Source organism: Pteronotus mesoamericanus, unplaced genomic scaffold (assembly GCF_021234165.1).
Source record: "Pteronotus mesoamericanus isolate MK-2021 breed Mesoamerican mustached bat unplaced genomic scaffold, CSHL_Meso_final contig_26, whole genome shotgun sequence".
Taxonomy (NCBI): Eukaryota; Metazoa; Chordata; class Mammalia; order Chiroptera; family Mormoopidae; genus Pteronotus; species Pteronotus mesoamericanus.
This window is the reverse complement of record NW_026555109.1, coordinates 11,645,492-11,673,418: the sequence shown is the minus strand read 5'-3', so window position 1 is coordinate 11,673,418 and position 27,927 is coordinate 11,645,492. Positions and strand designations below refer to the sequence as shown.

Below are 27,927 nucleotides of genomic sequence, written 5' to 3'. Positions count from 1 at the left end.
AGTTTATATTCTGTTTTCCAGTTTATTAGCCTACTTCATTTTTATATTTTATATTCATTCTCCCTAGAAAGTTGCTACACATTAAAACTTATTTATTTACTTATGAGTTTAAAAAGTGCTTACCATTTGAGACAGAATTTCCATTTTCAGTAGTGACAGCACTGGAGAGTGAATTAGATAATTGAATTCCATGGTTATTTGCATTTCTGTCTTGAGTCTCTGATGCAATCTCTGATGTACCAGAAGCATCTCGGCTACTTAGATTCATGTTAGTTTCAAAACCTAAAATAAATTTTGGAAAAAATTATTCTTTTTTGCTAAAATATGCTGAATATGTTGAATAATGTATTGAAAGGGAATAACACAATTTATCAAATCAAATATTAATTACATTAAAAAATGATAACTTAGTAACAATACTTAATCAAATTATGGCCTATACAATGTTCAACTGTTAAACATAATAGCCTACAAAATATTCAACAAACATTGTTAAACTAAGTACTGAAAATAAATTTGATAATTTATTTTCAAACATACGTATACAGAACTTTTGATGTCATAGATCAAATAACTTATCATTATAGCACTGTCTTCTTGAGAATGCTATTTCCCAATAGTATGGCAATAGTTATGTTTCAGGAGTTTCCTGAATTACTAAACTAAGTAGAGCTGAAATAATCTTGTAATTTGGAAATAAAATGAGAATATATTTGATATTATTATAAAATGTGTTATTATCCATTAAGAACTACTATCCTTCAAATCCCTACCTTTGCTTTCTATACCCAAGCAAAATTACGTAAATGTTTAATGCATGTCCCAAGTGAGTGCTCTGAGTTGTGCAAACACAGAAATCATTGTCCAAATTAGGCTGAAGAGTCAAATAAAGATTATTTTAAAATGATGTATTAATAATAAATTAAACATATAACATATGCTAAGGCTGGCAACAATATCTAGCTGAGGTAGATTTTACATAATAATAGTAATATCTTTAGGCAAGACCGAAGAGTAAGAGTGTGCAAATCAAGAAAAATTGTCATCATGGTATCCGACTAGCTCCTCGCTTCCTCCCAAGTCAGGTTCACTCTCTCAGACTCCAGACATATGTGGGATTGGCTTCTCCAGGGACCTTAGAAAAGCTCCAACTTACTGTGAGATTTTTGTTCAATATCAAAGATATGAATGCTGATGAGAGGTAGGTACACAGTAAGTTCTGGCTGTCTTTAGATAGGCCAGTCTGAAATTTTAGGCTAACAAATTATTCAAAAGGGATAATAAGCATAATTTGCTTCTTATACTTTACAGGGGAGGAACAGTTTATATGCCATGATTCCTATAACCAGGATCTCATTAGGTAGAGGAGTTATCCCCATATTGCTGTAAAGGGAATTAAGCTCATCCAGGGTCTGGTAGCTAGAAAGAGGTAGAATAGAACTTTAACCTTTGTATTCTGATTATAGTTCAGTTTTTATTTTTCACTAAAAGGCAAATTAGATTATGTCATTTCATGTAATTTCAATGAATTGCTGTTTAATTTCTAAGAAAGGAAGAAGGAAGATAAGGGGGGAGGGGGAGGAAGGAAGGAAGGAAGGGAGGAAGGAAGGAAGGGAGGAAGGAAGGAAGGAAGGAAGGAAGGAAGGAAGGAAGGAAGGAAGGAAGGAAGGAAGGAAGGAAAGAAGCCAGTCAGGCAGATCTCTAGGGTTTGTCTCCCAAAGCTGGTCTTTACCCAGTCCTTTATAACGCTCCCTCCTGGACATTCTCTCCCCTAGCTCTTTAGACATTCAAATAATACTACAGGCCATGGACATTTTCCCAGATGCTCCATATTGGCTCGTGTTTCAGTCTTTGGTCTATGCATTCCCTCTGTCTGCAATGTGCTTTTCACTCACCAACCCTGCTTCTTCCTACCCACCAGAGAGGATCATATTCAGATCACTCACAGCGCAGTGACCACTCATTTACAAGTAAGTAATGTGCAGCACAAAGAGGGGCCAGTCTGACAAACAGGAAGGTATGCTAAGATTTAGAGTAGGGAATGCTAAACAGTTACAATGAAAGCAAAATGAACAGGGCTTTGAAAATCAAGCAGAAGAATTTATATTTCAATGATTCAAGTGAACCATTCTAGTTCCTGACTCTTTGCACTTAAAAAACAAGGAAAATGCTTTGATTAAGTCAACATGCATAAGAACACTGATGACTATGAGGTTGGGTGATCTTAGCTCTTGACAATGAGCAGTTACCAAATAGGCTATAACTGAAAGAATATCTGTTCAATTTAGTCAACTCTATCCCTCCTCACACTCCTTTTTTTGTCTTGTTTTGTTTTGTCTTTGGAAAGTTAGTAAATCAGGTTTTGTTTTAAAGCTCTCTCAAGACACAAGTATTTACCACCTTTTATTTCTCTTTAAGCTATTTTTTTTAATTCTTTAATTCAGATGTTTATTATTGAGTGCCTACTATGTGCCTGACACCCTCCAGGTGCTAGAGATACAATAGTGAATATCACAGACAGGCAGCTTGAAGCTTACTGACTAGTTTGACAACTCATAAACAAGCAAATAAACAAACAGATAATTAAAAGTGGTGGACTCCCAGCTGCGTATAAAACTTAATGGAAAGTGGGGATGGGTAGCCAACACTTTCAGACAGCATGGGTCAGGAAAACGTCTCTAGGAGATCACAGTTAGGCTCATAGCCAAAGGAGGGAAAGAAGTGCTCATGTGAACAGACAACCTCACACATGCATGAACCCCCCAAGCAGGAAAGATCTCACCTTTTTCAGGGAACCAGGTAATAGGGTCCTATTGAGCTGGGCACCTGGAAGCAAAAGGCAGGATAGGCACATCACCCAGGGGTGGGGAGGCCACTGCAGGCAGAAGTTTAGCTTTTGTTCTCAGTGTGATGAGAGGTTATGACAAAAGCTTGTGAAGCAGGGAGAGCCTCCCTGGGCAAATGGTGACAGTCCTCTTATGTTTGGTTGTACAAGATTCGGTCCTCTGAGACACTGTATCTTGGTATGAATATTTGATCCTAGTTTTTTTCACATGTTCTGTCTCATAAACAATCAATAGATTTAAATCATAGTCAAAACCTCTATTTCTGTTACTAAAGTTTAAAAAACATTTTCATATTTCTGATCAGGAGGTAAAATTGTAGACAAAAACTGTTTTTAAATTTTTCACAATAGGCTGTGACCTTTACATTATCTACTAAGATTTTCTTTCTATTTTTATATTAAAAACATATGTCTACTTGAGGATGGCTCTGGATTGGAATAAGGGAATAAGTCTTTCTTAATGTAAGACAAGAATCAATGGCCAACTTAATGATTATTATTCACATTGGTTTTACAATAATTACCATGCTAGACGTGATATTTGACATAGCTCTTGTTTTCCTAACAATTCTGAAGAGTTGTTACTATCATGCCTATTTTCAAGATAAGGTCACTGAAGCTTGGGGAGGTTAATCTACAGGTAGACATTTCACAATTAGTTAGTTGTTGCAAATGGATTCAGACTAAGGCACACAGAGCTCCACCATCCACCCACACTAATTCCTGTGCTTGGCCCCTTATGAAAAATCTTCCCTTCTTATTTCCTTTGCTGGTATAAAAGAATAAGGCAGCTTCTTTTTTGTGGCTTTACCACCCATGCCTCAGTGGTACTGAACCAGGAACTGTTGGTTGAAAAATTGTACTTAAGCTACTGAAATAGAGTTGCAAAATCAATATAGGAGTCCTAACTTTGGGATTATCCTTATTTATTAATATTGACTGGGAGCATTCTTAGCATATGTTATGTCAACCTTTGTTCACAAACACTTTACTCCAAGTTAGATCTAAACACATAAAAGTGTCTGTGCCCAAGCTTGATAATATCTTGATTCAGACACAAGTAGGGCCAAATACAGAAATTCTCAATAATTTGATTTTTTTTGTCAAGTGTCAGTGTAGTGCATGATAGTGACAAAGTTCCTTGTCAAAAGTGCACCCATTACCCTGTACTTAGGCATCTGAAAAATTACAGCAATGACAATTCAAGAGGACATTGGCATGAAGTCTGAAGAAGCCCTAGTTATAAAAGTGTGCATACAAAATGCATGTTTGTGGTGAATTTTCAAGGAAATAATACAGAGCAAACAAAGTCTTCAAGTTTGCTCATGCCTCCAAGCAGTAGCCATGAGTTTTGAGGGTGAAGAAAAGGCAGTCACTCCAAAAAGAAATATTTGAGATTCTCAAGGAATCTAAGCAAACAAGTAGAGAAGTGAGAACTGTAAAATCCTGCATAATAATTTAAGGTATGCTTGAGTCATCTTTCCATCTTTGCATCTTGTGAAATCAGTGGTTTGGGTAGTTCAGTGGCATCTTTTGGTCGAGTGCATTGTAACACTGGCTGATTCAAATACTCACAGTCATTTCTTTTAACCTATAAGTAGGATTTCTCTGTGACTCTGCCTGGTGCTGTTTTTACAGGTATGGGGGAAATGAATCACACTGGGACCTGACTCCAAAAAAAAAAAAAAGTCTTGGCCTTACATTAGGATATGATTATTAATTACAAGTATGCAAAGAAGGCACATGTAAGTTGAATTTTAATCTAATGAGAGAGTTCTAGCAAATCTCTAAATGTAAATACAAAAAAAAATGAGTTGCCCTGTGTCCTTTGTTCATTTTTATATAACTAACAAAATAGTCATATAGTTTTTATATAACTATATGAAAAATGAGTTGTCCTGTGTTAGTTTTTATATAACTAAAATACCATGCTGGGTGGGTGAAACTGTGGTTTTCTATAGGAGGTGATATTGCCACCCTACCCTCCCCCACCCTCCCACCCCTGAGCAACATTTGGCAATGTCTGGAGATGTTTTTGGTTGTCACACTGGGGGAAGGAGATGTTACTGGTACCTAGTGGGTAGACCACAGGGATGCTACGAAACACCCTACAATGTACAGAACAGCCCCCCCACAATGAAGAAGTATCAGCTCAGAATGTCAATAGTGCAGAGGTTGAGAAAGCCTGTTATAAAACCTAAGTCAGACCATGACATTTCCCCACTCAAGTCCCTCTGCTGGCTTCTTATTTTCTTTGGATGAAGATTCAAAGGTTTTCTGAAGCTGAGACACTCCCCGTAACCTGATTCCTTGTTCCCAAATACCCTCCTTGGCACACACCACCCCTGCATCCTTCACTCAGCCTCTTTCTCTCCAAGGAAGCCTGAGAGTTCTGCTCAAATCTCCCCAGAGCAGAAGGGCCTTCCAGACCACCTGCTAGCAAATAGTACCTCTCTCTCTGCACCAGGTCAACTTCTGTTCCTACTCCTTGCTTAAGATTTTCTACATATTCCTTCTCACTGCATGATGTATTAAATTTCAATTGTTTGTTTCCTGTATCCTTGTCCTGGAATATTGTTACCATGAGCTCAAGAAAAAAAGGCACAGATGACAACTGTACTTCTATCTTGGGGATTTAGGAAAGAATAATCTGCAATGATCACTGCAGAATTCTTGTCCTACTCAGCTGAGTTAATGTCTGTTGCTCTGTGTGTGAGTGAGTGTGTGTCTGTCTGTTAAAGCCTTTGACACATAATAGGTCAACATGTGTGGGAGGGACATCCAAGGTACATTCTAGTAGGTGCCTTTTCTCAGGCTTCTGGGTTAAAAAAAAAAGTGACTGCCTTCATGGTGCTTGATACGCAAATGCTAAGGCAGCAGAAGGCCAGGGACTGAAATGAAAGCTGTGCAAAATGTCCCAGGAACCCATGGTGGGGAAGGGATCTAAGAGCCGGATGAGCCTTTGCTGTGCGGGCAGAAGGTGAAAAAACTGGATTTTGAAGCATGGACAGAATGTGGAGAGGAGGAGGGTGAGGAAGCAAAAAATGTAAAGCAAGAGAGTCAGACTGAGTTCACTCAGGAGAGAGAGGAGCCTGGCTCTGCCCCAGCTCTGCCCTGGGAGTTGGGAGCCTATGCAGTATCACACGGATGGGCTCCAGTAGTATTTGGAGTAAGGCGTAACATGAAAAAGACTATTTTTTTATCCTTACCCAAGGATATATTTTCATTGTTTTTAGAGAGGAAGGGAGGATGGAAGGGAGGAAGAGGAAGGGAGAAAGAGAGAAATATCAGAGTGAAAGAGAAACATCGATTGGTTGCCTCCCATACCCCTTACTCGCCCAGCATGGGATCAAACCTGAAACCTAGAGACGTAGTGCCTTGAATGGGGATCAAAGTTGCAACATTTTGGTGTTGGGCATGACGCGCCCACCACCTGTGCCACTCAGCCATGGCAAACACTATTGTGCAAATGTTATTAATCTAGCAAAAAAAGTGTATATAGCTGGATTAGCTTCAAGGAGAGATTAGAAACAGAAAGAGAGTGAGAATTTAGACAGGGGTAGCCGCAGAAGGAGAGGGAAGTCAGGGAGAGGGTCACGTTAAAGATGCTTTTGAGCTAAGGGACAGGGAATAAGTCAGGACCAGCTGGGTGCCCAGAGATGAGGATAAGCTTGGGGCTGTGCATGTAGACTTCGAAATGACAGACACATACCCAAAGGTTAAACTTTGTGGCAGTTATGTAAACAAGGGCATTTACTAGGACAGAAGAGAAAATGTCTAGGAGAGACTTAAGAATCTCAGTAAGGAGGATTTCTTCCAGGAAGAGTGATATTCCTATGAGTGAGGAGGCAGAAGGTGATGCACAAGTGATAGTGGATATAAACAGGCAGGTGCAGGCTTGGAGAAGGGTGGAGGGGGGTGGAAGAGGGGGGATGGCAGAAGCGAAGGCCTTTGCAAAGCCAAGGGAGGTGGACAGTAGCAAATGCCACAGAAAGGTCAAGGACAATGAGGAAAGAATGAGCAATGTAGTGTTTCTTTAAGAAGAATGCTTAAAAACATTTCTCTCAGTTACCTTAACTTGAGATAATTTTAGAATGTATTTTGGAAACAGAGAAGATAGGATCCAGGTTTCAGAAATGCAGGAGAAAAACAAACTATAGCTGTTTGACTGATTTAAAATACTGAGAGTGCAATGGGAGGCATAAAAATTGTGAAAATACATTTTAAACTCATTACTCATGCTGGCTATAATTCATTCTGCAACTCTATAGGAAAATTCCTCTTCGGAAAGGCTATTGCATGAAGAGAATGTGCTTGTTTTTTCCTATTTGCCATTAAGGAAAAACACAGACACATAGAGAGAGGCCTGACATGGCCCTGCTACTTCTCAAGTTCTCATTTTTAAAAATTAGGAGTCACAGCTAGACTGTGTTCACCGATACACATAGAAGGTGTGTAATTAAATTTGGATAGGATCACTTAGACCCCCAAATTGGCATTGCTTGTGTTAAACCAAGCCTTGTTTTTGATACAATGAACAATCAATGTTTTTTAAATCTGATTTTTCTAAAATTTTTTTGTCATTGTACGTGAGTAAGAAACACAAATAAGGAATATAGCATTCCACTATAACAAGCTTCTAGAAAGTGAATTAAACCCCAAATATCTGGCATATTTCCTCAGAGAAAGATAAATATCAAGTGTAAGAATTCACAAAGGCACAGGGCTGATCCTAAAGTCAAATAAGAAGAGATTTCACATGTGGAGTTGTGTAAAAAGATATAAGATGTTAATAGAGGGGTGTATTATTAAGGAAGAGATGTGTACACTTACAAAAGGTGCACAATGATTTTGTGTATATTTTGTCCAGCACAAGTCTAACGGACCTGGTAAATCTGACTTTATCATCCCTTTGCAAATACCTGTTGAAATGTATCACCAGAGGGCTTCAGTGTCTGAGAGCAATGCAGAACTGGGAACAGAGCAAACGTTTTCATGTGTTCACTCTTGTGACACAGCAGTGTCCCACAATCCAGTTATATTTCTATAAGAACTTTATCAGTTAAGAAACAAAAAAATGTAACACTATAATAATTAGAAAGGATGGAGAAAACAATTGCCCTAGGTGCTACTGACCTTAAAACACTAGAGCTGGCTCCCAGCATCCCTTCCTACTTTTTAACAACCCCTTATGAAATCTCCACTCTTTTGTAGATCAGAATTCCTGTTGAACTTGTGTTTTAAGCATTCTTCTGTGGCAGAAAGTGCCACAGACACTTATCCCCTGGGTTAAGTAGGGTAGAATGGAAATGCTTCCTTGTCCCCTCCTCTTAGCTCCTGCCACCCACTCCCCTGCCAAGTCTAAGGAGAGGGTTTGCACTAGAAAACACCAACTGAAGCAGGAAATAGAGTGATATCTTCAACAACATATGCGCTGAGCTGGGGAAGAATGTATTGATAGTAAAGCTAAAAAATGACTGTCAGTATAAATAAGGTTTTCAAGGCCCAAAAATGCACAGAAAGTTATGTTGTGCCAATTTTCTTTCAAATTTAACTAACTGGATCCTTTTGTGCCTGTCTATTCTGTCCCTGCTATAATGGAGGGGAAAAAAAACATCAATTCTTTTCCTTTCCCTGTAGTTGGGGAGCTTGCCTTTCCTATAATTAGCTGAATATGTAACACCTAAACACCAAGCTGGCCTTGCCCAGAGACCCATTCCTCATGTATAATTTCATAGGTCATGCAGTTATTTATATTCCTGTTATTTTTGCATTTCCTAAATGCCAGGTGGTAACGTAAATCCAGGAGCCCGAAAACGCAGCTCCTGCAGAGCAGCACTGTCGGTGTCGGCAGCATATGCTTTAGGTACACGGTTCCCCTTTACTTCCTCCAGAAAGCTAAGGTGGAGAAAATAATATGCCTGGCCTTTTATCGGAGCATTGAGTGACTGTGATGCTGGCATGCTGTCACATGGATGGTAAGCTAGTGACACCTATCATCTGAAAATACCAACACAGGGGAGCCCCCATGAACACTTCTTACCAGCTCACACATCCTTTCTTAGGCAGACAGCCAATGTTCCCTTTATAACAAAAGAGTATTTATGTATTTATTTATTTTCATGAGAATTGTATTAACTCTACTTTCTCTGTTGGTATTTAACCACCTGCATATAGAGCTGCAAATAGAGGTGCTCTTGGATTTTTCACACATACATTGCTTTAAGAATAACCACTGCAGTCCTTAAGAAAAATATAATCTACAGTTGCTCCATTTCAGGGACATTAGCTTGTGCTCCAGTTGTAATACACCATTCTAGTGCCTTCTGGCCCTCCCCTACCTCCATCACATAAAATCACTTAACACATCATACAAGACAGTAACTCTCTAATTGTCTAGATGAATTTCACAGATACGGTTGCAGCAGGTCAGAGAGAACCAGTAAAATCAGAAAGTTAAAAAACAAAAAGCAGTAGTGTATGTTGAATCATTTCAAAATCTTGCCAGAACTAATTATAAAATTTACCCACCTAAAATATTTAATAACCAAAGAGCACAGACCAGGACCCACTGGAGCAGGTGGGAGCCATACACCTTAAACCTCTTGCCAAGTCAACATTTAACTGAGAAGAAACTGGGCAGGTCTGGGGTCAGTACCCTCAAGGTGATGGAGTGGGTGAAGGGAACTTTGCAGGGCTCAGAACATCAAGCATTTCCAACTGACACAAAGATATTTCAATATTCTATCAATAGTATGATGGTAACCCTGCACATTTGTAGAACAACCCCACCTGCCCACACTGGCTGACTGCCAGCCAGCTGCTCTGAGACCTTACATAATAAAATAAATATATCTATGAAGACTTACATTTTTGTAAAAATTCTCAAGTCGCCTGTACTGTTTCTTTGATAGCTCCTAGGAGTGTGCCCTTTTCTAGTGGTAGACTGGTTGGTGTTACTAAATCATTGTGCCTCCAAATATGCACATTTAACTGAGTTGCCCTTGAGCTACTGCAGTGACATATCACAGAGTACATGTCAGTTGCTCGGGAAGGCTGAGCAACAGGGACAGGGCAGGCAAGGCTAACCCTGTCTCCGATGGACTCTCAGTTCACTGCAGAAAGAAACCACCAAGGGGCCAGGTCAGCAGTGGGGCTCCCCTTCTCATATGCCCCACAACGGGTCATTTCTCATTAATCACTTCTAAAGTAAAGGTGTGAATAAATACAGAAAAACCCTTTCCACATTCCCTGATGCGGTTATTCTGAAACATAACTTGATTACGTCATCATACCCTTGAATTAATCATAGTGCAGGATGGAGCACACACTAGCCTCTAGAATGAGGGAGGGGTCCTCATATTCTGGTGTTTTCTCTCCTGTCGCCTTAGGCTCTCTCCTCCCATCCCTCCATATAAATCCTACCTTCTAGACCAATGTTTCAAATAGCATATTTATAGTGTGGGAAATCAATTTAGTTGGTCACCATAGCATTTAATACCGAAAGAGAGTAGAAAGAATTGAATAAAAACACAGCATTTCATAAGCATCAAGGGTAAGTACCGTTTTGTGAATCCAGAATAGTAGCTTCACATATAAACCATTTCTCATTGCCTAGATACATTGGATTTCTTGTGTTTCCCTGCTGTGAGCTGCTTATGAGCAGACCCCACATTTTATTTTTAAAGTCCCTACAACTTTGTATAATTCCAGGCACATGATAGATCTTCACTGCATTTTTGAATAAATGAGTAAATAAATAAAGCTTGCTCTTCTTATTTAATGATTTTTCCAAACCCCTTTGAAAACTTGAGGCAAATAGAAAACAGCAATACAAAATATTCTTGCTAGTTCATCATTTTGCCTGAGGTTAACCTCTGAGACTTTAAACCCTGAAAAAAACTGCATGTCTTCGGGCCATGTCATAGAGTGATTTTATTATCTAAAAAATGGAATATTTTTTCTAAAATCATTACAGAGGGTTCCTAGGAGGTACTCAATCCCCACAGCAATGAAAGTGCTCTCTGATGAGCAGCTGGACCGTATCACTGGGTTTCCTAATGATCATCAGATTAAAAAGACATTTTTATGATTCCCTCATCACCATACATAAAGCACAGTGCCTCTGTCCTGTGTCACTATCCAAGCCTCCGTAAATTAGACATGATTTCAAGTCTCAGTAAGTGAATGAAGGAGAGCCCCCCACATAGCTGCAACTATGCCAATGGAATTAATGCTCACAATTAGAGCTTTACTGTCTCGTGTGACACATAAGTGATTCAACTAAATCTCTTGTTGTGCTTGGGTTTATGTGATGGGGATAGAGGAGGACCTGAAGGCATTAGAACAGCCTACTACAACTAGAGCACAAGCTCATATCCCTGAGATAGAGCAATGTAGATTATACTTTTCTTAAGGACTGTGGTGGTCATTCTTAAAGCAATTTATCTATTAAAAATCCATCAAGAACTCTGTCATTAGCTGTATATAAAAATGGTTAAATACCAAGAAATAAAATAGAGCTAATAAAATTCTCCTAAAAATAAAATTAATAAGAACACTTTTGTCTCTAAGATCTGCCGCTGGGTATTGGTTCTTTTCCTAAGAAAGAATGTGTGAACTGGTAGAAGTATTATGGGGACTACCCTACTTTAAATTAGTCGTTTGTTCTCCTCTATGGCCATTCCATCCTCCTGTTAAAGCCAGCCTGAACCCAGCCAGCGGGCGATCTCAGTTGAGAACTGGAATTAAGCAAATGTAACTCCAACAAATGAATGTGACTTCAGGAAGTAATTTAACAGCTGAGAGCTTTGGTTTGTTTTTTGGTGACATGGAAATACCTGCACAATGACATTTTTCACTCATTGTTTTGCTCCAGTCTTCTCTCTCTCACTTACATCTTTGTAGATCAGCCATCTCTCCACATCAAAGGAGAATAATAAAACCAAAATCCAAAACATGGGTATTTGCTTGGAATACCCTGATGTACCCATTGTGTATCTGTCACTTCTTTCTCTAAAATGGGCATTTCTTTTGGAAAAGTATGTTTTGATTATGAGTCAGAATTTGGGATATGAAGAAGCTCTTTTGTAGGATTTCAAGGACTTTAGGTAATACGTAAATTCTAAGGTATCATGGTGCAGTGACTGTTCCACTGTAAATCTGTATAATCTCACATCTAGTTCATGCCTGCCATTGCTTGAGCCCTGCATATTTTAGGGCCTAGTCATCTCTGTGGGGAGCAAAATGAATGAAACTGTTTATTGCCTTGCTACAATTAACATGTATCATTAAGTTGCAACTGGCCAATAATTGAAAATGTACAGTGTCTAAGTATGAACATTGATAATTTAATGAAAAACTAGAAAAGGAAAGAAGTAAAAACCAGAGTAGAAGACCTGAGAAGCTTCGCACACAGTGATGCTAGGTGATTGTTGCTCACACATGGAACGGAATCCTGGGTAAAATAATGGTGAATACAGCTAGCTCTCAGGTGGTATGAAGGTTTTCTAGGCTAATCTGAGGATTAATCATAAAAAAAAAGATTTGTGGTGGCATAAGCCACCTAACCACCAGTAGGTAATTAAGAAATAGGTTTTTCTTTTCAATACTCTAAGGAGGGAGAGAACACAGCACCAATCCAGTCCATCTTTAGGAAAACATTCCACACACCAGGTCACTTTTCAGCATTTCTTCATAAAAGGAACAAAATGCCAAGACATTGTGTTATGTGGTAATAATAAGATGCAGATTGCCAGGAAGGTCCTTATTAAGTTGCCTAAAAAGAGCTGCTGAGGGGCTTAGAGGATAAAGTGCTGGGCTTCTCTTTGGAGTCCCCAGTGGGAGTTTAATTCACAACCCAGTATAGAGACCCATAACACACAATAACTGCTTGCTCTCATGGGTTGGTAGCATGAAAAATATTTACTGGTTATGAAAGATAATCCATTTCTGAAAAGACTGTCTTTTTTTTTTCAGAATTCTAGATACAATAGATTTTTCTCCTGCTGACAGTGTATTATAGAACATGCCAATTGCGATGGCTTCTTTGCAGCATTTGGCTCATCTCAAAAATGATGAACTATTTATGCAAGATACATATCTCTGGTATGATGGCATGCTAGAGACTGCAGATTCACAGCCAATATGTTAAGGTAATTTCCCATGATAATTCACCCTATTCAAAGGATAACTTTTTTATTAGGTTGATCTAAATTCTTAATTGTCACAACTCTGCTTGGTTTTGCTCATGGGTTTTAAAGAATAATGAAGTAGCATGGCCCAGTGGAAATACCATGGTCATGAGTGAGACCTATGAGTTTAATATTCTCCCAACAAATATGTGAAGGGCCCTGAGTATAGGCCTGACACTAGGTTTTAACCCAGCCACGTTTCTCACCATGGCATTATCTGAATCTCTGTTTTCATATTCAAATAATTTTAAAAATAATCCATGTCTGCCTTTATTTTTTGGAAGTTGCCGTAGAGACAGATGAGAGGGTTTTCTGAGTGTCCTGATCATGGTGGCTGTTGAAAATCACTGCTGACTCTCTGTGAGGTTCTAAGCATGGTCACCACATCTTTCCTTTCTGGCTGAACAGGCCTCTGATGTCTCACTAATAAGGTTGAAGCTTACATCCTGAACAGGTAAATGCTTCCTTAAGAAAAGGTGAGCACTTTGTACATGCTCACACAAAGTAAGTGTGTGTTTATCAGTAATTAGGAACTCAATTTCCAAGCAAAACCTTATAAAGACAAAACAAAACAAAACAAAACAGAAAACAACCCCAAAACAAAAGAATAGTTTTGAATGTGGGGAATTATGCTGGCCCAATCTGTGTGCTGTGGGTCCTTGGCATTAGAAAGGAAACTTCATGGGACAACTGAGTAGAAGGTTTTGTGAAGAACTGAGGACAAGACGAGGAATAGGTGGAGAGGCCCAAAGGAAATAACCTTCTAGCTAAAAACTATGTGTGGATGTCCCTCAGGAACATTTACAACAGGGGAAAAATTAGTTTTATCCCATACTTTCTCCTGGTAATGAGTTATGTTTAACTTCAGAAAGAAATTACTTTCTGAGACAGAGACTTGGTATCGTTTGAAAAATTTTAATTGTGCTTGAAGAATGAGAATGACTCAATAGAAAGAATCCAGGGATTGGAAGAAAGGAGACATGGTTGATTCTTGACTCTGGGACCCATCAGTTTCTGTGATTATGGGCAAATCACTTAATCCCTTCAAGTCTCAGATTGCTCATTAGTAAAAGGGATGCTAACACCTGCTTCACTTGCCTCACAGAGAGAAAAGGATCTGGGAAGGAAAGATGTCAGCATGCTTGGCCAACAGGAAAGAGCCACTTACAAATACTAGCTATTAATATTATGAACAGAATACCATTGACAAATAAATGTTCCATAGCATTTCTGAGTACATATGGGATCACACGTTCATACTTACAATCCCTACTATCATTTTGTTTCGTTTTTCTCCTCTGGCTCTTTACACTCTTTCAGCACAAATCCTATAAATTAACACTGAATTCCCATGTAAGGAAGAGAAATTAAAGGAGATAATTCAGGGCCTCATCATGGAGCTTCCAGGTAGAAAGCTTACCTGCTTTGATTCCATACAAGGCAAGCAGTGCCTTCTCTTCTTTTTTTTCTCAATTTTCACAGCTGCATACTATAAAGACCATGTACCCTGAGCTTGCATGTTTCACCTTGCATTGGGTCTTCTGGCTTCCACTTCTATTCTACTTCTGCATCCATCCACTTGTTATCCATTACTCTCCCTGCTCACCTGTCAGCTTAGCATGAGGCTCTCCTACACTCTCATGGGCAGTAACTCACTTCTTTTCTTGGCCACTAAGGATATGCGTCCATGTGTATGCATCTGATGGGGTTCATGGGCCACTTGGAGCTAGTTCTGGACCCACTAATAGTCTCTGGACTAAAGCCACTCTCTTCCACAAGAGTTTCATTCACGGAAATCAGGTGGACACATTTGCCTCCTACGTTGTCTGGGAAAGGGTCAGATTTTTTCCTTCATTTTTTGGAGTCCCAGGAGCAAGCCCTGTGTTTACATTAAGTGAATGCTTATCGGATGACTATAGAGAATTAGCTCTGCAAGTTAACACAAGCCTGGTTTACAGGCCCCTGGTTGCACAATTTCCCTGTGTGAATTCTTGGGTATTTATAGAGAGAAGGTGCTGTAAATTATGAGAAAAAATATCACAAGCATTCAAGACATTCACAAACATTCAAAATCAAATACTCTTTTTAGAAACATCCAATTAATATAGAAGACAAAGACTTTGTGCTCTTCACATAAGTAAATTTGGCTGCTTATCAATTTATTAAAATTAAAAGCTCATTTCTAAGCGGAGATGAATGAAATATTACTTCTATTGGATATTTGGGGAGTTAGAACCACTTCAATGTATAGGTGCAAGTTCCAAACATAGATACTCCTTGTTACTGCACAGTTTTGATGAAAACACAATTTTCTTACACACAGATATACATTCTCCTCGTGTAAGAGGCTGGGTTCATTGGCATGGCAGGAAAAGAAACTTTAGAAAGCTCATCTTTGCCCAATTCACTCAGACATAAATGGAGAACTTGCTTCTCTGGGAAGGTTAAGCTTGTCTTTCCAAAGGACTTACTCATTTGGAAAATGAGGGGAATTAGTGTTGATTCAAAATGATTCCAGAATGCAGAGGAATGCCTTACTTTCACAGGAGGGAGACTTTATGTGAGGCAGGAATGTAGACAGCAACGCATCAGTAAACTATGTGCTTGTTCTGTCCACGCCCTTTATAATTTTCTGAAGCCTCAGGCCACCACCCCCCACAAATAAATCACCATGGAGAAAAACCTTGCAGGGAGTGACTGAGAAAGATTAACAGCTCTGAACAGGATAAAATGCTAAGAGAGCCTGTATATAGGCAAGAAGCCTATAGGATGTCAAGCTCTGCATCCCATTTTGGGTTGGTGAGATTTGCATAAGGCAGACTAGTTTCTTAGTCTGAAATCTCATTAGAATGTATCAGAGATTAGATGAAGATAGTATGGAAACTTCTGTCTTGAACACAGGAGCAGAGAATGGCAATTTACAGACACTTTCCTTGAACAAGTCACAGATTACTACCAGTAATTCCTTGATATTTCAATGATTCTTCTTGTTACTAAACAACTTACAAACAACTGTTCTTAATTCAGCAGAAAAGCATCTAAACCTCATAGAGAGTTGATTTAAGACTCAATTATGTTTTTTTGAACATCAACCCTCCATACTTGTCTGCTTAGATGCAATATTTAGAACTCCACACTTTTTTGGGGGGTATAATAGAAGGGGTTGTCTGTGCTAGCTGCCCATGTCAGGAGCTGTATCCAAGCCAGCGTATGTGGGGCATCTTGTAGACCAGTGTTGTTTAGGGGGAAAGCTGACTCCTGGGAATTATTTTATGTCATGAAAAGTGATGCCATGACTTCTAGAGGCAGGCTTTTGTCATGAGCAACAGCAGCATACATTTTTGTTTTTGTTTTTGATAGAAGAAAACATAGGTTCTGGGGAAGGAATGTCAGTTCATAGTGTGGGAAGGCGTTAGACAAAGGGTAGTGAATTAACTTAGCCCTTCCTGAGTATGACATGTGTGTGGGTCATTCATGTCAAGATGAACAGAAGGAAGGGAAATAAATGATCTAGAGTTTAAGGTAGAGGGTAGGGCCAGAAATGTGGATTTGGCCATTTTTTAGGGGAACTGAAGTTAGGGAAGTGGCTGAGATATGAGGGGCTCACCAAAGATCTCTCTGTACTCATTAATGTGACTTAATAATATATCTTTGATTGTTTTCTAAATGACTTCTATGAAAATATTCATGAATATTTAATAATAAATTGATTTGACATCGGGATGTACTTCAAAATAAGCCAATGGTAGACAAGGGAACTGGGTCGGAGAAGAGATGAAATAGGCTTGAGAAAGTTTGTTAATCTATTCTCTCTATCTTTGTAGATGTTTAAAATTTTCTATAGGGCCAACTTTAAAAAGAATTCCTTTTTAAACAAATGGACTTACAGAATAAAAGTATCATAATATGTAAAAATTTGTTTAAATAATACTCTGACTTAAAACCTCCATTCTTATTTAAAATGCTTATGCAATAAAGTAAAATATTTGAAATTAACAGTAATTTGCACTTTATGTGATCCTTATTAAGTAAAAATGCCAGAACAACTAAATCTATCAAATACATTTATATGTTAAAGTACTTTTTTTAGCTAGGTTTTTCATTAACTATGTAACAAAGAAACATTATACAATATTTTGTTGACATCATTCTAACTACGTATCTATATCTTATAAACTAAGGATGCACAGTATCAGAAAGTAATGAGACTATACACACACACACATATACATACACACACATATATACATATACATACACACACACACACACACATATATATATATATATATATATATATATATATATATATTTATATTCTGCAAACCAGATTTTTCCTTAATTCAGCCTGGCTTGCCTCCTCTTCTCCAGATATCTGAGGTTTACCACCTTTTTGTCAATGTCTTATCTTGATCTTTTTCAATGAGTGGAAAATAACATGCTTGTTTTATTGCATGTTCTAGATAAACATAACCAGACATTGTGATGTCATTTGGAGCAATGGAGCACCCTAGTGGTCTAAGGAAGACAATGAATCTCCCCTTTCACTGGAATTGGGTCTCATAATTTTTCAAACTAGACAACTAGAAATAATTAGCATAATAATATTAGCCATGTTATAGATGGAAAAGGTATTGTCAGTGAATGGGATAATCACACCTAGAAAGACATAGATAATTCAATATTTAGTCATTCTTAATCTTAAGGGCCAAGTGGTTTCCATATGGTATTCTAAAATTATATATATATACACCCATGAGCTCTAAAGTACATGTTTGGCATTTCTGAGTTAGTGGAACAGTTTTCTCCATCCAAACTATATGAGTCTTAACTAACTGTTCCTTAGGTGAGCAAATATTAATTTTAAAACCTGATCTTCTGTTTTTCCCCTGCAGTCTAGCTCTAAGCACCGTGGGTATGTAGCTAAGAGAACAGCAACTGGTGACAGAATTACTGTGTGCCAGTCATCCTCTGACTTTCATGAGCAGGGTGACTTGGAGAGAATGGATTTGTCTTTCTGTGACTTAGTTTTCCCATCTGTAAGTGGAGGTATAGCGGTAGACACCTTTAATCTTGTGAGGATTAAACAGATTATTAAAACAATGCCCTGAACATAGTAAGCGCTGCAGTTCCTTGCTGCTAATATTATTCCTCTCAGTCTGCAGTCCTACCTTTCATCTGCACAATCACAGTTTGCCTGTATGTGTGTCCTGGACTCTTAGAATTAGTGTGACTTCGTATGGCTCAAATGGAATATCCAAGAGTCTATTGAAAATAAACTGTTTTGAGGAATAAAATATTTATGAACTCTTACATTTACATTTATGGAGTACTGATGGAACAGAATTATACACTGAAGGACCTCATTTCTTATATACAACCCTCCGTACTTTTATTTTAACTGGAAATATCTATAGCAGGATAATAATGAGCAGTTTAATGTCATCAAGGTCACTTTCCGAAGACATGATGGGAATATTTTGAACACTTCTTCAAAATTTACAAAAAAATTTCCCCATATCACAACTGTATAAGAAATGAGCTGTAATTAATTTAGGTGCCTTGAGGGTGAATTAGCCACCCACTGGGTGATTTGGTAAGAAAGCTATTTCAAGTGAAAATAAGAATATCTTTAAATATAAAGCAGGTAAAGTAGAAGATTTAAACCCTTAAAGGGAAGAAGTCCCAAGATTATAATATGTCATTAATAACAGCCATTCAATTCATTCTTAGGAAAATGGATTACTGACTTTAGGATCCAATTGTGTAAACATTAATAATCATATAAGCAGCTCCAATGATTAGTGAAAACATTGACTTTTTTCCTTCTTCATCTTATATTTTTCTCTCTTTATATTTTTAAAATAAAACAAAGAAAAGCCCTGTAAACTTATTTCCCATATCACGGACCATCATGAATAAAGAATCACACAGTAGTAAACTGTATTTTTGGGATTCCCATGACCTGGTGTGTGAGGATGACCTAAGTCTCATATTGTTAAGCTTTCTGTTATTATAGCTATGGTGCTGGGACAACAGTTGCCAATTCATATATTTATGAGAAAGTTGTAAGTGGCTCAAACCAATATTTTCAAATTAAAAAGTGTTGTGAAGGCCCACAGTAGAAAAATAGATGTTTTATAATTTTAGAGTTGAACTAACAATGTTGTACCTGAGGTTTTGATATGTGTTCTCAAACACTGGTGAGGGGCCACCAGAGGGAAAGACAATGAGCCAACTCATGCACCATGCCCGGAGGCCTCACTGCAGTTCTCACTGGGCTCTAACTCTTAGACTTAGAGGTTTCCAAATGATGAGGCCTGTCTAGGAATCACTACCTTCTCTTTCTTCAATAGAGCCAAGAAGAATTCACCCAATTTTCATCTAGAGTAAAATGAGGTTTATGAGGTTTTAATAAATGTTTAGTTCTAAAAGCACATGATAATTTCTATATTTAATGCTTTTTCTCTTAGATTCCAATTTGTTCCTTGGAATGAAACATACAACTTGTGAAATTCAAACATTCTCCTACTTACAAGGACAATTTCATTTATTAATGGCCTATAATTAAGAAGAAATTGTTAGCTAAACAAACAATTAGCTTGTCTAAAGAATAAATAGGAAGTAGGTTATTCATTTATTTGCTAAGTGTTCTTAGCCTTGACCTACTTTTCACTTATTCAGATTGCTTCCTATATTTTCTAGAGTTTTTGTACCTAAAGTAATTTTCTTAATCAAATAATAAAGGGTAATATATTTTTGTATTTTCTTTAGGAGAAAGAACAGGTTAATGCGTACATGGAATGTTATCCTAAAAACAAAATTTTACTTCAAATTCTACCACCTGGCCCTAAGGAAGGCATTTAACCTCTTCATCTTAGAGTTTTCCATCTCTGTAAAGTGAGGATGTTAATAGTTGCCATCTATCTCAGGTTAATAGCATCACAACTCAAGGGACCTGTTACAATTTTTTTAAAGAAAAATATGCTTTATATTAGTGCAATTCTTCCACAGAATACAGATGATTGGGAAATATTTTGGATTAGAATAAAAGTCTTAAAATTTTTTGGAAGATGACTACATTCTTTGTAATTATCTTTAAAGATTTTATTTATTTTTAGAGAGAGGGGAATGGAAGAAGAAAGGGAGAAAAATATCGATGCAAAAGAGAAACATCAATATCTATTGGTTGCCTCTCGCAGGCTCCCAGCTGAGGACCTGGCCTGCAACCCAGGCATGTGCCCTGACCAGGAATTATAGGTACCTTTCAGTTTGTGGGACAATGCCCAACCCACTGAGCCACACCAGTCAGGGCATTCTTTATAATTAATAAGAGAACCTGCCAAAATGACACCTTTGGTAGGTAAAGGCAATCTCATCTGAATGAAGTAGCATGTGGTTAGCTGCTTAAAAGAGATTCACATTTTTCTTAGCTACATTCTTTTATATGGACACAAAATAAATACTATATATAGTAAATATTATATATGTATAAAATATATACACATATATCACAACATATATATGCATATATATCTCAACACCGTGGCACTGAGCTCACATGAGTGGACTACCAGCTGCAAACAAAACGTGCCTTAGGCTGAGAAGACACAGATTTAACAGAACTGAGTCAAATTTTCCTCAGGTGGAATATGAGCAGAAGAAAGTCATTTATACAAAATGTAAATGTGAGCTGTGTCACATGCAAGATTAGTAGCTGAATAATCATCCCAGAAACCAGGACTGGAAGTGAAACAACAAAACAGGGGACAGATGAGAGTTAATAGCAAAGTGTAAGTCAAATGGGAATCAACAATATATAATGTTATAAAAAAAGCCATTTCCATGTTCTAAGGAAGTATTACTAGGGAGAAAAAGAATCGGTAGCTAAAAGTGAACCTTGCTCCATCTGACACTTATCAACTCATAAGAATTTATTGAATCCCGTTTTAGTGTTACATATTTTTACATCATGAGCCTTCGTCTGCAAAATGGAAATATTTATTTTTACCTACTTGGCCATATTGGTTGCATATGATTTTCTGTGAATACTACGATCACCACAAATATTATTTAAATTACATATATGTATATGTGTGTACATGTACACCTGCATCCACCCAATATCTATCCATCCACCCATCCATCTCAACGAGCAAAATGTAGATATGCGTCTATTCTGCTCACCTTCAGGTTCCCTGATTTTTCTTCCTGCTGCAGACTTCCGAAGCACGCTCCTTCCGGAGTTAAAGAGGCTAGTTAGCTCGTCCAGAGGGCTGCCGAGAGGTCTGGAGCTCGGAGGGCTGTAGGGGACCGCAAAGGAGGAGTTGGAGCTGGTCTTCCTGTGGTCGACTCTAGCTGCTGCCTTCCCTGGGGAGTAAGGAACCTTGGAGAAAGAGCTGCACGGACCCACTGCTGGAGCAGAGTTTGGCATTTGCTGCACTTTGGGCAGGTCTGGGTTTGTGAGTGCTTTTACCGCGTGCGCCACACCAGCCTCGGGTGGGAAGGTGAAGTGCCGGTGGGCAGCTGCAGGAGGTGCTGGAGGAGGCGGTGGCGTGAGAGGCGGAGAGACTTTGTGAGACCCGTTAAATACTGGTAGGCCGGGGGACGGGGGTCTGTCACCATCCCCTTTTTGGTTTTTGGAATACTGGGGAGACAGAGGACTTGAGCCTTCGGACTGCACTGGGTACTTGAGGTTGGTTTCCAGGACGGGCAGTTTTTTCACCTCCAGGGGCGTCAAAGGCGATTCGTCTGAAGCGGGGGAGCAGGTGACGGGAGTTGGGGGAAAAACCAGAAGTGGGGGGCGGTGAGGGAGCAGGTTGGGGAAGGGGGCTGGAATGTCACACGTGTCTTTGCAGGGCGCCGGTGTCTGGCAGCTCGTGTCTTCATCCTCCAAGGTGATGGGGCTCTGACCCTCAGATGGTAACGGGGTCGACAAGAAGGCCCAGGCGCCCACTCCCCGACTGCCTCCGTCCTCGGGGGGTGCGAAGTACTTCATCTCTTCGTAGACTGCCTCCGCCTGGTCGGGGCTACCAGCGCGGCCCACCATCTCGATGTAGATGGGCTCTGACTCAGTCTCCGTCTCCGGCTCAGGCTCAGAGTGCGCTGGGGCCGCAGGAGGCGCGGGGACCCCCAGCACGGCCCCTGGGGCACACGGCAGACCCGCCGCTCTGCTCCGTGTGCTGGGGGTGCCCACCGCCCCAGGCTTGGCACCACAAATCTCCTCGGAGGACCCGCTGAGCTTGGTGTTGGGGCTTCGCTTTGGCTTCCGAGGAGGAATCTTCTTCATGGTGCTGTAGTCATCGCTGTGTGGTCTGGGCCTAGTGAGAACTGAATGGGAGGGAACACAAAGAAGTGATAGGAGGTGTTAGCAAGATTCCAGAGCCAAACCACCAGGGACGGGGGCTGGCTGGGGCTACCCTTGCTCCCACGGCTTCTGCGAGTCCCCACTGTTGGAGAGACACAGGCCGGCACCCCTCGGTATCCGGGATCCCGCCTCAACCTACACGTCTCAAGACTGTCAACGATAAAGGGAATTTTGACCTCAGAGCTGGAGGACAACTTCCACCCGTGAAGGAAGACATTAAGTGGACCATAGGTGGCCCAGGATTATCAGCCACCTGCAAAGCGGAAGAGCCTGTTGATGCAGCTAAGCGTCAGGGGAGCACATTGCAGATCAGGTGTTAGAACCTCCTTACACCTGTATTCTTAGGGTATGATATAGATGTGAAGTATAGGCTGAACTGGTCCTCAGGGTTTTAAAGATGAGAAAATAGAAAAGAAAACTAGCTAATCAGTGGCATATGGATGCTTCTTGTAGGTAATGAGTAAGCTTAATTAAATAGTATAAAATGAACAAAACACCAACAAAACATCTACATGCATAGAGAGATTATTATTTTTGTTACAGAACTTTGTTATTAAAATGAGGCCAAGGGTGAGTTTTACAATTAATCAGTAGATATGAATCCTTAAGAGAAACACAGGTTTAACAGGAAAGTCAAGTCTAAAAATATCTAAAGTGGACATTTCTTAAGTTGAAACGAGGGGAAATATTTAGAAAAACAAATCAGCTTAATATTATTAGTAAGAACTAAATTTAAAAGAGGCAGAACAACTATTTAGATGTGACTTTAAAATATTTACTGAAATTTGTTTAAAATACTCCAGAAGACTTATTTTCTAATATAGTGTATTATACATTGTAATAGATATTTATGAAATATACATAATGTCTCTGAAAACTGATGTATTAATTTTAGAAAATTACAAGTTTTAATGAAATATCAAAACTTCTCAAAAACTTTTAAATATTTTTCCAATTTGGTATTTTACTGCAGGAATCGTTGATATAAGCATATCTAATTTTTCTGAATTCCTGAGTTGTTTAAGACAGTCAGGTTTTTTCTCACTATGACTGCACATATGACAGCAGTCTCTGTCCCAGTCTGGAAGAGACAATAAAGTATAATTGTTAAGATTGCAGGCTTTATTATGGCTAAGTAGTATTCCATTGTGTAAATGTACCACAACATTTTTATCTACTCATCTACGGATGGGCACTTGGGCGGCTTCCAAATCTTGCCTATTTTTAATAATGCTACAATGAACATAGAGGTGCTGATATTTTTTCAAATTAGTGTTTTGGGTTTCTTCTAATATGTTCCCAAAAGTGGATCGCTTGGTCATAAGACACTCTCATTTTTAATTTTTTGAAGTAACTCCATACTGTCTTCCACAGTGGCTGCACCAATCTGCATTCCCACCAACACGGCACAAGAAATTCTGACAGGTGGTGAGGTGATATCTCATTGTGGTTTTAATTTGCACTTCTCTGATGATTAGTGATATTGAGCATCTTTTCATATGTCTATTGGCCATCTGTATGCCTTCTTTGGAGAAGTCCCTATTCAGGTCCTTGGCTCAAGTTTTTAATTGGATTGTTGGTTTTTCTAGTTTTGAGTTTTATAAGTTCTGTATCAATTTGGGATATTAACCCCTGTGGAAAGCCACGTGGAGTTACCTCAAAAAATTAAAAATGAACCTGCCTTATGACCCAGTGATTCCAATTCTGGAAATACATCTGAAGAAACCTGAAACACTAATTTGAAAACATATAGGCACCCTTATGTTCACTGTAGCATTATTTAGAATAGATAAGATTTGGAAACAGCCCAAGTATCCATCAGTTGATGAGTAGATAAACTAGCTGTGGTCTGGTTACAAAATGGGATACTACTTGGCCATAAAAAAGAAGGAAATTTTATCTTTGGCAACAGCATGGATAGACCTGTAGAGTATTTCAGATGAGTGAAATAAGTCAGTCAGAAAAAGATACTTACCATGCGGTTTCACTTATATGTGGAATCTAATGAACAAAATAAACTAACAAACAAAACAGAAACAGGCTCATAGATACAGAGACCAGACTGATAGCTGTCAGAGAGGAGGGGGGTTAGAGGACTGGGTGAAAAAGCTGAGGGGATTAAGCAAACAAACAAACAAACAAGCAAACAACACAAAACAAAAAAACCCTCATAGACGCAGACAACAGTCTGATGATTACTAGAGGAAAGAGTGGGTGGAGGGAGATAATAGAGAGTAAAGGGGGGTAAAGGTGATGGAAGAGACTTGACTTGGGGTGGTGAACCAACAATGCAATATATAGATAATGTGTTATAGAATTATACACCTGAAAGCTATATATTTTTATTAATCAATATCACCCCCAATAAATTTGATTAAGAAAAGAAAAAAACAACAACAACGATAAGGCAAAACCCCATAATTTAAGGAAAAAAATTAAAGGCTTTCAAGTTAGATCTGGATTCAGATCTTGGCAGGACCATTCATTCATGCCATCATTCATTTAGTTATGCATTTAACCAGAATTTACAGAGACACATTAGTGAATACAAGAAAAATTTCCTTGCCTTCCTGTGCCCTAGCGGGAGGTGTCAGACAATAAAAAAATGTAAATTAAACAAGTGAATAAATTCTGTTAGAACATGGTGTGTCCTGTGAGAATGAGAAACAACAGACTAAGAAAGAGGTTACAGAATTGTGTGTGTGTGTTTGTGCGGATGGCAGTAGGGCAAATGACAATTTTAAAAGAGGTCTTGGGCAAGTCTCTCTAAACTTCAGTATAGTATTGCATAAAATGATAGCAGTAATAATCTCAGAGGCATACAACAGATATTGTATGTAAAGTATTAGCTCAGTTGCTGGCACATTATAAACACAAAACAAATGGGAGACATCCAAATGAGAATGGAAAAGAACAGTTAATTTTCTAACTCAATGGATATCTTCATAAGCTAGTATTTTACAGGGCTCCCCCAAATCAGCCAACTTTTAAGCACAGAAAATACCAAAAATGCACAATTCTGTAATTAATCAGCATTATTCTAAAGGCTTTCACCGGGCTAAACCATAAGCTTCTCCTGGAAAGATAATGAACCAAACACAATTTTTGCATTAACATTATAGAGTTGTTCTGGAGATTTGAATAATTTTAAGGTATTGTGGCAGGTTGTAGTTTTCAAAACTGGCATCAACAATGTTTTCACGTGCTCTTTCTGAGCCTTGAAACTGGGAGGACCTCTGTGATTGCCCCTGACAAATAAACATGGGGAAGGGGACGCCGCCTGCCTTCTGTGGCTGCATCACCCATAGTACAGCCTCTGCCTGGGTCCTGCTGTCTTGGGACACAGGTCTTGGTGGCCCTGGTCTCTGTATGAGAAGACTATTTATGCTGAAGCACGCATGCTCTAGAGAACATGTAGAGAGGTCACATAGAGGTGAGAGACGCAGAGGACCCCATTTGGGTTCCCCCAGTCCAGACAGCAGAACTCTAGTAACTGAATGTTCGGATGATTCCAGCCCCAGACTCTCACTACAGCTGTGAAAGAGCCAGTATGAAAATTGTTTAGCTGAACCCAAACAATTACTAAAATTGTAAGAGAGAAAAAAAGGATACAATTAATCATTATTTTAAGCCACCACATTTTGGAGTGCTTTGTTACATAGCAATCGACAACCAACAGATATTGGTACCTGGAAATGGAGTGCTACTATAAATAAAAACTTTAAAAGGTCATAGTAGCTTTGGGAAATTGGAGGAGTCTTAAAGACAGTGTTAGCAGAAGCATGGTGATCCTCAGTAAAGCTCTTAGTGAGACTTAAAAGAAGATGAGGAAGATGCTGAAAGCTGGAGGAAGCATGACATTTCTTATGCCATTGTGGAAAGTTTAGCAACACTGTCACCTGCAGTAATGTGGAAAGTAAAAAACACTAAGGAACTGAATGATGTAGCTAAGGAGATTTTCAGGCAGAGTTTAAAATCCATCTCCTGGATTCTTCTAGCTGCCTATAGTAAAATGTGAGAATAAAGAGATAAGCTAAAGAAAGACTTATTAACTGTAAAGGATCCTGGACTTTCTATGTTTGACAATAAACATTTGTCACTGTCAGACGGTCCTGACGGCAAATAATTCTGAAGTTAAGAAATGACTTTTAAGCAGAGATGAAATCTGGAGCATTTTCAGGACATACTCTAAAGACGAAGCTAAAATCATGATTATGAACTCTTTATTAAGACCTCAGAAAGTTTTACAGTGATCCTTCATGCGTCTGTTCAAAGGAGCAAAACCAAGGGACTTATAAGAATAATAAACATATGGCAGCACAGAAATCTTGCAGAGAGCCCAAAGCAGGTAACATTATCTCAAAGGGATCTGTGGATGTGGCTTCCTAATAATGAAGTAGATTATAAATACACAGGAAATCTCATAAAGCCTTTAAGGGATTGGATCAGCTTTCACTGAAAGAAGGCGACAATACAGAGTGATCTGGTACCTCAACATTTTATAAGCAGAAAACAGGCTGAGAAAACTACCAGCTCCAAACATGTCACCTCTTGTGGTTTAAGAATTATAATTTACAGGTGAGCCAAGAGACTTAGGCATGGACCTAAGAGCCATGGAACATCATTTCTAGGCAGTAGGCCAAAAACATAATGAAGGCACAGGCAACATGTGCCCAAGTATTGTACAGAACTGCTCTGTGCACGTGCCTGCTACATGCCTCCTGGCTTTCCCTTTTTTTAATAGGAATATCATCCTGCACCTGTCCCTCCAGTGCATGTTAGCTGTGTGGAAAATACTAGAGGAGATGTCCACCTAATAAGGCTTACCAGAGCAGCCTTACCCAGGTCTGATTTATCAACAGACGATGAGATCTGGACCTTGAACTTGAACTTGGTGTGATGATGAAATGAGGTTTTGGGGAAATTGTGAGGAAAAGGGAGTGTATCTTGTATGTGGAAGGGATGTGAATTGTCTTATCACTAGGGTAGAATAAGGCAATTTGTATTTGCCAAAAATTGGCCACCAGAGTGTTTCCAGTCCTATGAAGAGTGGTAATCTATTTCTCCTCCCTGAATCTGAATAGGCCTATAGAACTGCCTGAGACATGGACTGTGGTGGAGGTGATGCTGCATGACTTCCAAGGCTGGCTCATAGAAGGAGTTCTTTTTCCTGGAGCATGTGCCCTTGAGCTTTGATTCTTCATGAAGGAAGTCCAGCTACACTGAAGCTGCCATGCTGCACAATATACAAGGAAAGACCACCTAGAGATATAGATGCCCTAGAAGCCCCAGTCCTCAGGTATCTGAGGTACCAGACATGGGAGCTCCCAGATTTCAGATGATTCCAGGTACCATGTGCAGCTTTAATGAAGGACCTTCATTAAGAACCACCTAGATGAGACCAGTTGACAACCAGACCTGGAATACAGTACTAAAATGATCATGTTTTATTTAAATCACCAAGTTTTGGATGAGTAGTTAAGCAACGACAGATAACTGATATGATATTTCCTCAAGGTTTG

General features: G+C 39.0%; 1 protein-coding gene across 2 annotated transcripts in view; it reads right to left on the bottom strand.

Annotated features, from left to right (window-relative positions):
- Nucleotides 1–27,927, bottom strand: part of MYO16 (myosin XVI) — a 590,664-nt gene that overhangs the window by 43,140 nt on the left and 519,597 nt on the right. For both annotated transcript variants that reach the window (XM_054574388.1, XM_054574387.1), the window contains exons 32-33: nt 21,226–22,368; nt 124–282 (exon numbers count right to left, since the gene is read on the bottom strand). In XM_054574388.1, coding sequence (XP_054430363.1) covers nt 124–282; nt 21,226–22,368 — 1,302 coding nt within the window. The remainder of the gene's footprint in view (nt 1–123; nt 283–21,225; nt 22,369–27,927) is intronic.